Consider the following 18379-nt stretch of genomic DNA (forward strand, 5'->3'; position numbering starts at 1 on the left):
TAACAGAAACAGAACAAGACATATCTGTTCTCTTCATGCTTTTCACTCTTGATAAAGAACTCATGCCAGTGCACTTAAGATAGAGATTCTCTGGTCACTCTTGTATGAACTTCAGTTTGTAAGTTTACTACAGAACCCTAAACTTCTTTCCATTGCTTTACTACATTAACATGATGCATTTGTTCTAACTTTCCCTTTCCTGGCTATCTATTCTTATAGTTTACTGCAGGGGTGTCCAACCTTTTCAGTTGCAAGGGCCGCATTGAGTCAACAGAAATGGTCCGGGGGCCGCATGTAAAATATATCATGTAGACGGCAAGTGAGGACCAAAAAAAAAAAGGTCTCTCACGTAAACTGAAGAGCAAAAAAAAAAACAGAAACATTGCAGTTGCGCATTCATCAGAAGTAGCTCCGTATTTAGTGGTTTTTGATTGGCCCGTATACCGGCATACAAGCCAATCAAAACGCGCTAAACACAGAGCTACTTCTGTTTAATGCAGAACACAAGAAGCTCCATGTTTAGCGATTTTTTGATTGGCCCGTATGCCAGGTATACGGGCTAATCAAAAAAAAAAAAAAAAGCTAAGCGGAGGCTGGCCGGGATTTCAACCGGCAGGGCGGGACTCGGGATCAGGCTGCTGATCTCGGGACAGTCCCGCCCAAATAGGGACGTCTGGCAACCCTGCGGATATACAAAGTTGATCCCCTGGCTGTATTGTAGGTGAATTTGAACAATGAATAAATTAATAAATGCATAATATTTGCCCTAAAATTCAATATCTCATTCTAATTATTAAAAAAAAACAGTTAAATCTAACATCTTAGTTTAACATCAAAGTTTATTTGTAAAAAAAAAAAATTAACAGGGACGAACCCTTCAATTTGTATGAGATCATACCTGTGATTTTGCTGGTTTCCTAAAGATGTCCATGTCTTCCATCATGTCCTTAATGCCCATATGTTGTCCAAAGCGCTCATGTATTCTTCTGTTTCTAGCTTTTGAATCGGTCCCTGAAATTATTCAAGACATGCGACATCTGGTCAGGCTGGTCTGAAGATGAAAGAAGGCTCATCAGTGGCATTCTCAAACTGAGCACTCCTTTGGAAAGGCACATTTTTAGCTTTGGAATCTGTCCCTGAAATATGGCACTGGCAATATTTCTTGCTTTTGCACTGCTGTCTGGTCAGGCTGGTCTGAAGAGGAAAGAAGTTTCTTCAGTGGTGATGCGCAGCTTGCAGGAATGATGAGACTTTTACTTCTTAAAAAATGAACAATTTGTATTTTTGCATTTGTTTCACTGACTAACAGATGGTAGAACACGTTTAACTTTGGTTCACCCACTTACTATGGAGCCACAAAGAACATGGTAATATGCAACAACACACTCCAGTTTCACAAGATAATCTCACACCTGCTTTTTTGCAGTTGCCTCTCCAATCTGCATGAGTGCACATTTCAGCTGATGACTTGCACAGATCCACTCAATGAGGCATAGCATCATCAGATAACACCTTTTTGTATTTCTTCCTTAGATTACTATAAATCTCCAACTTGAGGTTTTTCCAAATGTTTGCTGAAAATTTGGAAGGGGTCTTCCAGTGTTTGTTACATTTCTCAAATTTAAACAAATAATTGACTTTATTAGTAGTGGCAGTGTTTATTCGTGAAACCTGTTCACAAGGGTGCAGCCAGGCACAGACCTTCGCAGAATTCAAATTATTGGTACTAGTTCTTGTTATACTTGTGTCCATATCAGGAGGTCCAGGCTGTCAAGTCTGGATTGTTCTTTTGTGTAGTAGACAAACATTATGAGCATAACCTCTGTCACTTTATTCATTGAGTTATTGAATATTGTCTTATTCTTTTTATTGTTTATTATTAAATATATTTAAACCTTTAAATTGTGGCTGGTGTGTTTATTTAAGCTCTTACAGTACTTGACATTGTATACTGCAGTCCAATAGCCTTACTGTTGGTCACACTTGCCATTTGTATAATAGTAACATCACACAGTAGGATTGGTCACCCTTTGGTGTGAGCCATATAGTAGCCGATACGTAAGGATGGTTGATAGTGATTACTATCTTATAGTCTGGGCAGAAGAGGGCATAACTAGTGAACCTGTGCCAGCCTTCCCCAGGTGTGTCTCTGTGTTTTTATATAAATCAAATCAAATCTCAAAGTGTGTGTGTTATATAAATCAAATCTCAAAGTGTGTGTATTTGTATATAAATCAAATCTCAAAGTGTGAGTGTGTGTGTGTGTTTAAGTGTGTGGGGCGACATACACAAATCTCATCTCAGACATCAGCAATGCTTTCAGCCTATTTCTCATTTAGCTTGAGGATATCCTCTGTTGCTATACTCCATGTGCTTAAGTGAAGGCCCAAATTTGCAGAGTGCCCAACGTGTGTGTGTGTGTGTGTGTGTGTGTGTGTGTGTGTGTGTGTGTGTGTGTGTGTGTGTGTGTGTGTGTGTCTACATATATCCTTAAGAGATGGAAAGGATCAAGGAAACAGGAAGCATAGCCTTAAAATTCACAAGTTTCCACATGGATAGAATTCACTAACTGACATCCAAGCCTAGGATATCTATTATCCAGTACTTTTTCACAAGAAAGTATACCAGAGTACCTACTTGGTATCCTTTGTAAAGACATCTGAACATTGGATAATAGCATAACAAAAGACTTTAACAGCTTTGAACAGGTAGAACAGGAATTTGGTGAGTTCATATTCACTGTAATGGTAAATCATGTTATAGTCTGGTAAATCTTAACTACTTGCTATGGAGTCCTGAAAAATGAAACTCAACTGAGGCATGGCATTTTCCAAAACAGAGATTCTGGACACTGAGGATCTAGCATAGGCCTGAGAGTCTGATATTTATGCATTTGTGAATTCATCTATTAATGTCATCAGTTTAGTAACCAAATTTCTTGCTAAGAATCTGTGTTAGAATAAAAAAAAATACTTTAAATGAGGCAGAAGTCAACCTCACTTGAGACAGAAGGAGGAAAACTATACTCTCTGTGGCATACGGGAAGAAAGCCTCTATATGATCTCTGGCTGGGTCACCACAGTCTCTGACATCTATACCAGTTTGATGCTGTCTCCCTTAATGTATATCCTTTCACTTTTATGCTTTATGCTTTTTCAGTCATAGAAGACTCTCTCTGTTTTTCCCTTCTCTGTGGAAGATGATAAAGAGAGTATAATTTTCTTACAGATACCTCCCACAAATGTAAAGTCAGATGACCCCAACGTTAAGGGCAGAAGGTTGCATTGTTCTTTAAACAACTTTATTTTCATGGGTCATCTGGACAGTATAATCTTTCGGAAAGCCACAGAATACAAATTGTAACCTTTAAGGAAGCAGCATCTCTTACAAAAACATCTAGGAATGTAATCAGCCAACAACTTGCTTGTAACAGTCACTGCAACCAGTAGAAAACAAACTGTCTTTATGAATCATAAATAGCTAAAATGGTCAGTTAAATAAGCAGCAAACTGATGGAATGACAAAGATGAAGATTTATTTCACAGTAATAAAGATATGTGGTTATGCTCTCATTTACTGCCACAATTCCTGCTGATGACCACGTTGTGGAGAGGTAATCATGTGCCTTCAATGGGCATGCAATGAACTTTCACATCTGACCAGAACACGATTGCCCATCTATATATTATCCCATTCACCTCATGCTGATTCTACAGCAGTAATCATTGTACTGAACACCTAAGTACTTGCATTCACAGATTTCCAGGTCATGTGTATATTAAAAAAAAAACACCTCAATGGTGGAGTACGACAGACTGTACTTCTGCTTAACAGGGAAATTATCAGACACTTCATGTGGCAGATTGGGAGATAATGTTGTAAAAAGTAAAAATAGTTATACCATGAAGGACTCAAATAAGTGAGCTGAATAACCTTTCCAAAATCTTCTTTAATGTATAGATTACTACAACATACTTATAGGTTCATAGGTTCATAGATTAGTACTAGGCTAGCTGCCCTTGTATGGGCCATTTTAAGCCTAGCCAATTATCCACTGTGAAAATCAAACCCTGCACCATTTTAGCTGTAAGGTAAACAGCTTAACCACTAACTAAGCCAACCTCCCATCAAAACACTCAGTAAAACCTGTCAAAGTCATTTGGAACATTAAACCACTTAACTGTGAATACTATATGAAATGAAAAGGGAGCACTTTCTTGAAGTTCTGTGAGTGGTCCTCTTTTCCAGGTTTGATTGTGATCCGTTAAGGTTACATGCTTAATGAGAAAAAAGTGGAGATGTTTTCTCGGATACAGCTGACTCTGCAACATACCCCTCAGCTGTATCTCATTTTGCCTTATAAAAATTTCTTTTTCCACAAGGAAAGAGTTTACCATACATTCACAGTTAAGATTTTTAAGTAGACATCCAATTTAGTATTTTTTTTAAGAATGAATACTGTAAGCAAACAAAACATTTTAATCACAATGTAAGTTTCCTGGTCTAAACCCCTTAGCAAATGTATTTGTCTGTTCCCTGTCTGGGAGACTGGAGGTTGAGATTATGCTGTTCTGCTTGAATTTATTCCAACTTACTATTTGCATACAAATTTTTTCAAAATTTTGATAACACTACTTACAATACCATAATTTGTATTTTTTTAAACCAGAGTTCTACAGCTCAACACCCACGTTGCACATACTTGTATAGTAAGCTTGCTTTGCACCATAACATGTGACAGAGAATAGGTCCATTTTATGAAACTATCTTACATACACTTGCACTTTTCAAAAGCAACCAGTAACTGCAAGACGATGTGTATAGCACGTCAAATATACTACGTTAAAAAGAAAAAGAAGATTAAGAAACCTGTTCATCGTGGGGCTCCAGCATCTGGGAACAAACCTTGCAAACTAAGGTTCATCATATCATAGCTGATCATTCCAAAATAAATACAGAAAGCTACTCACTATCTTTAAATCCTGAAGCCTGGTGAACACTCTGCAAAACTGTCAAAATCTCTCTTGCAGTCTGCTCTATAGAGCTTATCAATTGTGAGGTGTGCTTAGCAAAAGCTTGTCAATAGCATAAACCTACACTTTTTCCTAATCATAGCACTCCATGTACTGCATAACAATAGCTATCACAGTTTGTTTGATGTCCTTCAAGGATGCATCTGCAGTCCTAACAAATGGGTTGTCCTGTCGTCAGGCAGCCCTTCGGTCGGCCGGATTCCAAAGTCTGGGTCTGGCCTCGGCTGGTGTCGCACTTCACCCGACGTCATCTCTGCTGGTCTTCGGGTATAAAGGCATCAGCCGACGCCATTTTCCTCAGTCTTTCTTGCCGCGTGGCGCCCGAAGCAGAAGCTGTTCGCAAGTGCTGGTCGGTCAGATCCAGAGATTACTACTACCGAATACTACTTCGAAGACTTCTAAAAGCTAAGTACCCGATGGGGACTCTTTCTTGCCTCAGCCGATGTCAGAAAAAGTGAATAACTGTTTAACTTGTGGGAAACAAATACTTCATAAAGATTTCCACTCTTACTGCTTACCTTGTTTAGGCCCAGACCACGACGTAGCAGCCTGTTTAGCCTGTGCTTCCTTCAACCGACGAACGCTTAGGCGTCGGTCGGAGTTTGCTGAACAGTTTTTCAGCTCAGATTTTGCGTACATTATGCCGTCGGATCCTCCGACTTCTCAAATTGTTAAGAAACGCAAAGAAAAAGACCGACACTCGCGGTCCACGGTTTCGGCCGAAACCACGGTTAAGCAAACCGCTAGTGTCTCGGTTTCGGCCGAAACCGAGCAAACGGGTCAATCTTCAGCCGAATCCATGACCGAGGCTCCTGCTACCTTAGTTGAATCGGCCTCTGAAGTTTTGCCTATTAATGTAGTTCCTCTAGAATTATCGGACACCATCCCTTTGGATGTCTCTACCCCAGCACGTGGTGCTGCTAGGCCTCCTGCAGCCATGTCTATAAAGGCCTTTGCCAGGGCTAAAGCAGCCAAATCTGCTAAATCTGTGCCTGTTAAGCCCCCCTCACACAGGCCCAGTTCCAGTTCCCAAATGCTTACTCTGGCAGAGGATCTCATCTCTTTAATAAGGGGATCCCAATCTCACCCAGGCAGGGCCTCTCAGCCTCCAGAAAAGAGACCTAGAGCAGAGCCCCCTGAGCCAGTGTCCTCAGATGATTCTTCTGATGTTTCAGACAATACAGACCATCCAGAGGCTCCTTTTTCTACTTATGAAGATTCCGATGCTGAAGAATCTATCCCTTCTGCCTCTCCACCAGAGGAATTTTCCTTTGGGGAAACCTTACATGCCATGAGAGAGCAATTCCAATGGCGGGGACAAGATTTCTCTGATTCAAGAAAAAGGCTTAGGACCTTTCTACATTTACCGCAACATAGGCCCTTAGCTATACCTCCAGTTCTTCCTGTTGTGGATGATGCATTTAATGATGTTTGCACTGCTCCTGATACTTTACCTCCAGCCCCTGCCAAGCCCGATAGGTTTTACAGGGTCCCGGACACTCATCACCACCTATACAAGGCTCCCTTTGCAGATCCTGAGACTATCTCCCAGGGGCCAAAGGCAGTAGCATCGACCTCAGCAAAAAACGCTCACGCTTCTGAAAGGGAATCCAGGTCCTTAGAGATGGGGTAAAAAGTTTACACCTCTGCTACTCTCTCAGCTAGAGCTTTGAACTGTCAGTTTCATATGATCCAATACCAAGAGTTTATGCTTGATCAGTTAACTAAGAAACTGTCCTCTGATGATTCCTTAGATAAGAAATATGTTTTAGAAATGGTGAATAACATTCAGCAGGTTAGTAACCATTCTTTAAAATGTGGCTATGATGCACTGGAGGCTTCATTTAGATCAGCCATGACTGGCACAGTTATAAGAAGGCATGCATGGTTGAAAGAACAGGTCTTGCCGGATCATGTTAAAGCAAAGCTATTAGATGCTCCTATGGATAAGGTCAGTCTATTTGGTTCTCCTGCCCAGCAAGTAATGAAGAAAATGGAAGAGAAGGCAAAATCTGTACAAACAGTTAAAGATTTCTTACAGGTTCAGCCCCCAAGGTTTAGCAGGAACTGGCCTTCAAAAAATTGGTCCTTTCCAGACTCCTCTAAACCTCAGAGAGGCAGGAATAGACGTTCCAGAGGCAGAAATCAATCCAGAGGAAGTGCCTACAGAGGACGCCAGTGGCAAGGCAATAACCAACGAGGCACAGACACAACCACTGCCACTGCAACAGGACAATCACAGTGACTTGGCTCTGACACCGCCTACCAGGGAACAAATAGCAGCACCCTTAGGCGGAAAGTTAGCCTTATTTTCAAAAAATTGGCACTATATCACAAGAGACAAGTGGATTTTGCAAACTATAGACCAAGGCTACAGGTTCATTTCCACACCTTACCAGTAAAAAGAGGAATGCCAAACCTACCTCCAAATCAAAAAACAGAAGCTCTAAAACAGATAGCTCAATTAACAAAGATGAGAGCTGTGGAAAGGGTACCACCTACAGAACAGGGCAAAGGATTCTACTCCAGACTCTTCCTAGTACCAAGAAAAGAGAAAAGTTGGAGACCTATTCTCGACCTGTCCGCCTTAAACACATTCATCATTGTTCCAGTATTCAAAATGCTGACCCTACAGCAACTTCTTCCCATGCTGGGCAAGGAGTATTGGCTGATAACTCTAGATCTCAAGGAGGCATACCTGCACGTCCCCATACGACCAAATTGCAGAAGATACCTCAGATTTCTTGCAGGATCAGAGCATTATCAATTCTCAGCATTGCCCTTTGGCTTATCTACTGCGCCCAGAGTATTCACAAAATGCCTAGCATCAGTAATCGCTCATTGCAGGCTACAGGGAATCCAAATTTATCCATACCTGGACGACTGCCTGATACAAGCGGACAACAAAAGCAAGCTGACAAAAGACTTACAAAGAGTCATTTGCTTACTACAAGCCCTGGGATACACAGTCAATTTAAAAAAGTCAAGACTGATACCATCCCAAACAAGAACATTCTTGGGTGCAGAATTGGACACAGTAAAACAGATGGCATTCCTAACTGCAGAAAAACAAGAACAACTCCCTCTTTACTTCTTGGCATTAACAAAGCAGAACAAACTAACAGCAAGGAAAGTACTGTAGGCCTTGGGCTTCATGGCATCATGCATAATCCTGGTCCCCCATGCCAGACTGCATATGAGAAAGCTACAGTGGTACCTAAAGAATTTATGGTCTCAACACAGGCACAGCTTAGAAACCGAAATACCACTAATCCCATGCCTGAAACAAGAGTTCCTATGGTGGGCTCAAGCATGCCAGTCAAACCCAGGCTTGCCCTTCCACAAATTGCAAGCAAGCCAAACCATCACAACGGACGCCTCAGACCTAGGTTGGGGGACACACATGCTGGACAAATGCATACAAGGATTATGGACTCCAGACCAGCTGCACCTGCACATAAATCAAAAAGAAATGCTGGCAGTAAAACTAGCAATCCAGAATTTCAGACCATTCCTCAAAGAAGGCCATTTAATGATAAGGACAGACAACACCACAGTCATGTGGTACATCAACAAACAGGGAGGCACTCATTCATACCCCCTATGCCGAATGACTCTGGACCTATGGAATATGGCTCTGAGCTACAACATCCAGTTACAGGCAATATTTGTACCGGGAAAAGAAAACATCCTAGCAGACATGCTAAGCAGAACTACCTCGGATGCTCACGAATGGATGCTACACCCGGACATCTTCAAGGCCATCACAAAGAAATGGGGAATGCCACAAATAGACCTATTCGCATCCCCACTCAATCACCAGCTCAAGAAATTCTGCACAAGGACATGCCACCCACTTGCATGGAAGGTGGACTCTCTATCCTTCAGTTGGAAAGGCCTGACAGCATATGCATTTCCACCTCTTCCTTTGATACACAAGGTACTACTGAAAATCAAAGAGGAACGTGCAAGGATAATTCTGATAGCTCCAAATTGGCCAAGACAACACTGGTATCCATTGCTGAGGAGCATGTTTCGGGGGAGAATGTGGACACTACCCCTGATGCCTTTGATGTTAACTCAGAACGACTACAACATCATGCATCCAAACCTAAAAACTCTGCAACTGACTGCCTGGAACATTACATAACAGCAACTAACCCAGATTTATCCCAAAGGGTTAAAGACATTATCCTTGAGGCCCGCAGACCTTCAACAAGAAGGAACTATGCAGGAAAATGGAAAAGGTTTGTCATTTGGAGTACTGAAAGAGGAAAAGATGTGTCCAAGATAGATATTGCTAACATCCTGGAGTACTTGGCAGAGCTTCTCCATACAGGCCTGTCCTATTCCTCCATCAAAATACTACATGCATCAGCTATTCCTGCAGAATATAGCTTCGATCCCCCTGTCTTCTCACATCCTCTACTCAGGCAGTTCCTCAGAGGAATCAAGAATGTAAAACCTCCTAGGAAACCACCATTACCAGCATGGGACTTGAACTTTGTGCTAGAAAAATTGACACTCCCTCCATTTGAACCAGCAGCAACAGCAGATCTTCAACACCTATCCTGGAAAACTGCTTTCCTACTGGCAATTACTTCAGCAAGAAGGGTTTCGGAACTACAGGCCTTAATGGCAGTACAACCCTTCCTAATCTTCCATCGAGATAGAGTGTCCATGAGAACTAATCCTACATTTATGCCTAAGGTGGTATCCAGAGTGTCTCTAAACCAGGCAATCCACCTACCTACCTTCTTTCCCAATCCACAGAACAGGGGGAAAGACTGCTGCATACCTTGGATGTACATAGACAGTTGCGCTACTACCTGGACAGAACCAAGGGCAATAGAAAAACTGACCAGCTTCTAGTAGCTTATGCAACAGGAAGGGAAGGAAAAGCAATTTCCAAACAGACAATCTCCAAGTGGATAGGAAATTGCATAAGATTCTGTTACTCCTACCATGGAAAGCAAATTCCACAGAACATAAGACCTCACTCTACAAGGGCTACAGCCACTACCACAGCTTTCTTACGAGGAGTGGCTACCAAGGACATTATTGAGGCGGCTACTTGGACCTCCGTGCATACATTTGCCAAGCATTACAACTTACCTCTATACTCTAGATCCCGAGCAGGGTTTGCCACTGCTGTATTGCAAGGGATCCTAACTACACCATAATTCTTCTTCCTCCTCCCCTAGTTTGGCTATGGTATTCTACCCATTTGTTAGGACTGCAGATGCATCCTTGAAGGACATAGTACAGTTTTGTACCTACCATAAATGTAGATGTCCGAACAAGATAGCATCTGCAGTCAGGATTACCCAACCTCCTTCCCCTCTGTGGTACTCCTAGGGTATTTACCCTCCTAATAGCTAGCTAGGGGGGGATCTCTTATGGTGTATTTGTTTGTATATATGTACATACATACTTATTTTTTGTGTTTGCCTACTATTTTTTTTTTTTTGGAAACATTGGCATTTACCCAAAATTTAGTTTTCCAAGAGGGCAACTGGCATCTGGGGCAAGAAACACTGAGGAAAATGGCGTCAGCTGATGCCTTTATACCCGAAGACCAGCAGAGATGACGTTGGGTGAAGTGCGACACCAGCCGAGGCCAGACCCAGACTTTGGAATCCGGCCGACCGAAGGGCTGCCTGACGACAGGACAACCCATTTGTTAGGACTGCAGATGCTATCCTGTTCGGACATCTACATTTATGGTAGGTACAAAACTGTACTTTTGCAAACAAGCTATCACAGTAATGGCTCTAAAATAGTGGTTTCTGATTTGAAGTGCTAAGTTCTCTGGTACTGAAGAGTACTGAATGAATATGTATATTGAAAGAAAAATATGATTTGTCCTATTTTGCCTGATCCGCTACAATATTGTCAGCTTGGGATGCATGTGTAATGGCTAATGAAGTCAGATGCCTCCTTCAGTCAATCTGTACAGCTAGGTATTAGAACAATTAAAAATACAATAAAAAGAGAATTTTCAATTTGTTTTCTGAATCATGTAACTGCAAAGGTACGGTCTTTCAGCTGATAAACGAAGAAAGGAATTGTATGGTAAAATCCCAGTATTATAAGGAAGGAATGAGCAGACAAATGCACAAAGGTGGTCATGGGGTTAACACAACCTGTACCTAGAAACTATAAAAGTGTTGAGATTAGCCAGCTGTTGTGACACAGAAGGCTATGACCCATGTGCCAAGTTCAATTAGCAGATTCGGAGCTTGACAGAATTTGCAAAACAGTATGGGCATACTTATCCTGGGAAAGATGGCAGGGTAATGCCTCAGAGAATAGGTAGTGAGGCATATGTGCTTTTGTTTCTCCAGTCCACTGGCTAGGGCTAGCCTTCACAGTGAGAGTATGCAAGTGTGCACATGTTAGGGAAAGGCATGGTCAACTTTCACTGTGAAAAGAGTAGCTTGTACCCCAACACAGAAGATGATGTTAGGGTCATTACATGTATCCTTATATCCAGGATGTCTATCAGCATACAAAGAATCCTCAAGGTTACCTCTATGATGTCCCCCATATGGATTGCACCTTTGTATTTCTGGTAGGTAACTCCCCAGTATTAGGAAATGGATAAGCTGAAGTGCAGTACAGGGAGGCTTCATGGTCTGCAGGCATAGGGCCCAAAGACCTAGATTAAATGTAGCAGAGATTAAAAATATTTTTAAAACTGTTGAAGGTTTGCTTCGAAATTTGATGGAATACTTCAAGCATACATGAAGCAAATGGTCAGGCAAAGAGAAGAAACAGAAGAATTCCTGCATGACTACTAGGTAGCTTAAGACTAGACACTGGACCACTTTTCTTATTTCCTCCCGAATTTCTTAGCTTACCTGGTGTGGTAGTTGGTGTAAAAATGACAAATCCCTCTCTCTCTCTCTCTCTGTCAGCTTTTCTTCGGCGCAATGGTCTCATCTTCCTTCAGCTCTTCTTTGCCGCGAATGCATCTATCGGCGCGAAAACGAATGGAAGGGTGCTTTTTGCGCATGTGCACAACAGCTAAAGGACACAAGTCAGCTCTTCTTTGCCGCGAATACATCTATCGTCGTGAAAACTAATGGGAGGGTGCTTTGGCGCATGCGGACACCAGCGAAAGGGCGCAAGCATTTAAAAAAAACGGAAAAAACGTAACATTTTAATTTAAGGGTCGCAGGCCGCATGGAAGAGGTCTGAGGGCCGCGGGTTGGACACTACTGGTTTACTGTATTTATTCGTTCAGACTCTTCAAATGGTTCTTGCCATTTTTGCAAATGATGTGTTCTGCGTGGAAGGCACTAATACTTCATGTGGGTTTGTGAAGTAATCAGTTTAACTATTGTACCAACCCTAAATCTTTAAGGGCACTGAAAACAAGGTTATATTTCATAGGTAAATACTAGGCTAGCTGCCCTCATGGACCATTTTAAGCCTAGATAATTTCCATTAGTGAGAGTCAAGCCCTGTACCTCCTGGCTATGAGGTAAATGCATAATGGTTAAGGGTAGATTCTGAAGTCCAGCATTTTTATTGTAGGATTGTTGCATCTCCTGAGCTTTTTTATGTGCCCCTTTACTGTGGGCATAGCCAACTTGGGTCTATATTACCAGATCAAACGTTTACGTTTTTGAATACCTAAACATCAGACTGGTAATATTGAAAGCCAAAAACCGCAAACGGCTGCTTTCACGCAGGGAAAGAATTCCCTTGGCCATTATGTGGATTTTGCCCTTTTGTCCAATGTAGAGCTATCTCTAGTTGGTATATTTAGTTAGGGGGTGTGGGGGGCACAGCCCTCCACTTCATTTGGGTTTATTTTTTATTTTTTTTTTTTACGGCCAAGGGAATTCTTTCCCTGCATGAAAGCATCCGTTTGTGGTTTTTGGCTTTCGATATTACCAGTTCATTGTTTAGGTATTTGAAAACCTAAACGTTCGATTTGGTAATATAGAACCAGCCAACTTTAGTCTAGATTATAACCAGTGATAAATGGGGGGTCTATATTATAAGAACTTTAGGTAGTTGAATACTTAAAGCTCGATCTGTAAATATCGAAAGCTAAAAACCGTGAATGGCCACTTCCGTGAATTTTTCGTCAGGGAAAAAATGTGATTGGCCGTTATGCTGAATTTGCCCTTTTGTCCAATGTAGAGCGATCTCTGAGTTGGTATATTTAGTTAGGGGGGTGTGGGAGGCAAATCCCCCCACTTGATTTGGGTTTAAAAATTTTTTTTTTATATGGCCAAGCAAATTCTTTTGTGTGTGGAAGTGGCTGTAGTCTGCACCTTGGAGAATAATAAATGTTGTGCAAAGGAGGAAAAGAAGTAGGAGAAAAGAAAACTGAAGGAATCCAGGCTAAGGAACACTGGTATTTTCTCCTGAAGTCCTAATGGGAGTGTTATCCTTTTTAGGAAACTTAACACTTGCCATTCTTCCTCCCCATTGGAGTCACAATGTCCAATATGCCTGGCACCTTCTGACTCATTTCCAGGAAAAAATAGGGAGATTCTCCTTGGAGTATTAGTTGTCAGAATATCTTGAGTCAGAGCATTCCTCCGTTCATTTGATTAGGTCATCTACATTGGTGATGAATCATTCTGTAAATTTTAACTGTGACCAAATGATGAAGACCCAGTCAAGGCCCAGTTGGAACTGTGTTCTGACTTCTTCCTTTGTTTTAAGGATGAACAGATAAAGACCCGTTCCCACCACATGTGCTACTCCTACCCTAAGCATTTTGGCTGTGGGTGTATTGGAGTCAAATGGAGGCACCAGGCAGTACTCAGTAATACCAACAGTATGTGTTCCATTAACGCCAGTGCCTTTGACACCTGTGGCCCTGATGTCGACTTTTGTGGCACCAAGAGACTGTGCTTAAGGTTTTCAAGGTCCACAAATCAGCATCAAGATCAACACAGAGTCTGTTGGTTCTGTGTAAACTTTGGTTCCAACACATAATGCCATTGTTTTAGCATTGATGTAGATGATGGAGTTGGTCTCATCACCATGGCTGCAGGTATGAAAGCATCAAGGGCCCCCATAATGGTCATTGTAGTCGAACAGGTGCTCTTCACATTGACTCCAACTGTCAAATCCATCCAGTCTGGAGCTTTGCATCATTCATCATTCCAGCAGAACCTGGTAATGAAAAGTCTTCTGAGACCCTGAAGGTCTGACTGAGTCCTTTCCCAAGTTTTTGGATGACTCCTTCAAATCGCTGCAGAGCTAAGAGGACATTTAAAAGGAGGTGCATAGACTCTGTAAGAGAGTATCACACTCCACAATTCCCTCAGGAAGACCCTAGATTTGAGGAATTTGTTGAAGTAATGCAGCAGTGGAAATTTTGGCCTACAACCTCCACCCCTCCCATCAGGAAGAAATCCTTAAAGAAACCTTTGGTCTGCCGTATATACAGCTTTGATAGCCATGCCTCATAACAGGATGATTGACTCATTTGTAGAAAGAGCCTGGTGTGAACTGCACAAAGTTGAACCGGTTCCATGAAAACCAGTCAAAGTGGTTGTGTGGGATTCAGCTACTACCTATTTAGAGCTCTGCTCTTTGGACTTGCTCTAACCCTCAGGATGTTCATCAAATTCATGACAACAACTGCAGCTCACTTGAGACTGCTTAGAGTAAATCTTCCCATATATAGAAAAGTGGGCATTTGGCTCCTTCCTTAAAGTCCCTACCATGAGCGAGGAATTATTTGCTTAAACTATATTTGCCCTTGGAACTCACAAGTCAGCTCTGTACAATCACAGATTGAACCACTGTAGATGCTTACATTCATTGTCTGTCATTTGGAGACATTACTGAAACTAGATTGCCTGCCTACAGAAAGGATTCTGTCCATTCATTTGTCTATCAGTTTGCTACTTCAGATTTGTATCCTGACAGCCATCCAATATTGAGAGTTATGGTGGTGACAGTCTTTATGCTGTCTGTGTCCATATATTTTGCAAAAATCTTAGTGAACACTGTGGTTACAGTTATCTTTGCTACTGAACCCCCATGGAGCATAGAATTCACCTGTCTAAACTTGCCACAAACCTCTACAGTGGCGACTTTGATACTACAACCTCAGCATGAGCTTCCCTTTCTTATTCCCCCTTCCACTGGTCACAGTTACCATGGACATGTCATCCATGTGTCTGGAGGTTGATTGTCTGAGACTTGGAAACAAGAGGCCACATTGCATGTAAGCATCTTGGAGATGAGGATAACTTATCCTAGCTTAACAGGCACTCCAGGACCTCCTTCTACAAGGCAAAATTTCCATAGACTCGAACAACCACAGTAGTATGGTCCATCATCAAACTGTGGGGAATCAGCTTTATACCCCTTTTGCGCAAGGCAGTAAGGGTAATGGATTAGGCAATCCACTCACAGTGCTTTGTTATTATAGACTACATCCTGGGTCAAACCAGTTCACTAGTGGATAGGCTGAGCAGGTGTCTGCTGATGCCTCATGAGTGATACCTAAGTATGCCTACAGCAATATTTAGGTGGTGGAGAAACGTTGTTCTGACTACTGCACATTCCAGGTCAGCACCAAATGCAGCAACATTTTTTCCCTTGATACTACTACAGAAGCTGAAGCTCGAGGATGCATTGGTTCACTAGCCCCCCCCCCCCCCAGTGTCCTTTATGCATTTCTCCAGCAGCTATTGCAGAGAATGGTACATGGTATGCAGCAGATAAGCCAAGTCATGTGCTTCACTCTGGGAGACTGCATTTGCTTGGTAGCCTTCATGAGGTACATGTAGAAATGTGCACAACTATGAGGATGGCTTTGTAGACCACTGCAACACTCGACAGCCACCAGGGGTGGGGGTTAAGAGTAATTAAGAAAAAATCTTGATGGGAACCTCCCACAACTGTTCTTTCCCTCACAAGAGGAAAGATTGGATCATTTAATTGAGGGAGGGCTGAAGTTTTGTAGGCAGTGGGAGATAAAAAGAATAAAAAAAAGCAAATGTTATGTCTTGTTTTTCCTAGCCACTTGCTAGCTCGTACACATACTTTTAACCCCCATCTTCTCAACTCTTTTCTCCTGCCTTCTGTCTAAATGCTTTACCTCACTCTAAGGTACATAGTTTACTTTGAAATGCAAATTCATTGTCTGCATCATATTTTTTTCTTTGCACAATCATTGTAAATACCTTGAAATGCAAGTATAACACAGTAACATTTTGCTTATGTTTGGTACTCATGATTATAAACTCCAGGTTGAGCCTGATAATGGTCCAATAATATCAATGCTCTATCCTTGTCAACAAATACGTGAATGAATAAGTAAAAGTAATCCAGTCAAGCCTTTCTTAATTATACCAGTACTGATGGTGTTTTTAATATAAGTAAAGCATTGCATTACAACCCTGTCATGTACACATCCCTGTTCTGTCTCACTGCTGTGTAGTCATTTAATTTTGTACAAGGTTATTTTTTGACATTTTGAATTATTGACATTTTGTGATTTAGTTATAACTTATGTAATCTATAAATTATTTACATGTGGTATGTGTGGTTAGTGGAGATGACACATGCTTCATTTGTATGGTATACATTCCAGGAGAACTTACCGTCTTGGAAGTGAGTTTGTGTTTTCATTCACAAATGTCCTATAGAGCTTTTATCTGTTTATCTATATGTCTGCATCTATATGTGTGTGTACTTACATATGCAAATTATAAGTTTTAAAATGCTACTGTTGTAGCCTGACCCATCTCTTTCTTATGTTCCAGACTGATAGGACAATTGAGCCTATACCCAAACCAAAGAGAAGCTTTTATGCGGCAAAAGATTTGTTCAAGTATCGGCACAAGTACCCAGTAAGACTGCATTTTTTTCTGCTATTTTAAATAATGCAACAGTGTAATATGTACTTTATATTTCTATTGCAATTTTTTTTGTGAAGGAGTGGTGCTCTGAGTAACATAAAGACCATTTTTCTAATATTGTCTGTCTAATTGGTTGCATGTTTTTTCTTTATACATATAAATAAAGTTTATTTCTCTGTTAAGAGTGAAAGAACATAAATGTGTGAACTGGGGAAATGCGAATTAACAACAACAAAAAAGTAATGTGTCATGTAGAGGGGGTCTGAAAGGTTTGTCTAAAAGCTTTGAGAATGCTGTCATGGTGAAATACATACATGTATGTTGGCATGCTTATGTAAGGATTGAACAAAGAAATACTGTCTGACTGGTAACATTTCAATATGAATCTTCCTTGTAAAGCATTTTTTTTCACCATGATTATTCAGGTTTACTGTATTATTCATAATTCTGGGTTGTAAAGAACAGTACTTATCCTTTATGTACTCCCCAACTTCCTTGTTTCTTTGCCTGCTTGCATTTTCTTTTTTCTCTTAGCCGTTCATTGCAAGAGTGTCTGCTTTCAGTGCCAAAGAAACATTGTGCCATCTAAGTTCTTTTCTCGTCATCGCATTGGTAATAGAGACCATTACATTACATATTTAGTCATTTAATTGCTTCCACCGCATGGTTGGCTGGCTGCGATCATGTGATGGTTTGGCTCCTATTTAAATTTAACTGCTTTGATTTTTGAAATGTTTGTAGTATAGTCCCGAAAGCTTTGCTGTTATTATTAAAGAATTTTCTCAACGTCAGTGTTTCCTTTCCAAGTCCATCATGACTGTCCTCAATTGTGTTCCCTTCCCAAGTTCTTTATCCTGTTATGAAAAATTGCTAGATCACCACCTTTGGATGTAGAGGAGGTCAAATGAGCATGCACCTGCCGGGCTTCTGTTGGGATTATGAGGCAATCACTGACTGCATGACATACTTCTTTCATACCTGTCTCTTGGAAATGAATTTATTTAGTGTTCATGAAAACCAGCAGCCTTGGACCCCAGCATTATTCTCTGGCCTTGAATCTTGCTCTTTAAGGCCAATTTCCCCTTCATCTTCTTCCCAAGAACTAAATCACTTATCTACAATCCTGAACACACTTCTTTGTTTTTCCTACCTGCTCTTGGGCCTTCAAAAGTTCTCTGTACCTTTACTAAATGTTCGAAAGTTGTTAATTCCATGAGCTGTTTGACTGGCCAAGCTTAACAAGTAACATAGAAATAAATCCTATTTTTATATCACGTTTCATATCTTAAGACTAGAAAATGACTAAATGTGGGGTGATAGTCGAGTGTGCACCTTTACCCACATGCTCAACCAGAAAACTGCATGCATCTGTTTTATTAGGAGAATTTGTCTTCTCTTGTTTGCAGGTAATCTTTCTGGTTCTTTTGATTACACAGAAGCTTCCAACAGGGCAGTACTTGTACCAAGATTAGTAGACGAGAACTCAACATTTCATGC

At 41.2% G+C, this 18379-nt stretch overlaps 1 protein-coding gene across 2 annotated transcripts in view; it reads left to right on the forward strand.

Annotated features, from left to right (window-relative positions):
- Nucleotides 1-18379, forward strand: part of LOC122806681 (opioid growth factor receptor-like protein 1) — a 575270-nt gene that overhangs the window by 135643 nt on the left and 421248 nt on the right. For both annotated transcript variants that reach the window (XM_044077305.1, XM_044077312.1), the window contains exon 2: nt 16787-16873. In XM_044077305.1, the coding sequence (XP_043933240.1) occupies nt 16787-16873 (87 nt within the window). The remainder of the gene's footprint in view (nt 1-16786; nt 16874-18379) is intronic.

This window comes from Protopterus annectens, chromosome 1.part1 (genome assembly GCF_019279795.1).
Source record: "Protopterus annectens isolate FY-2018-M chromosome 1.part1, PAN1.0, whole genome shotgun sequence".
NCBI lineage: Eukaryota > Metazoa > Chordata > Ceratodontiformes > Protopteridae > Protopterus > Protopterus annectens.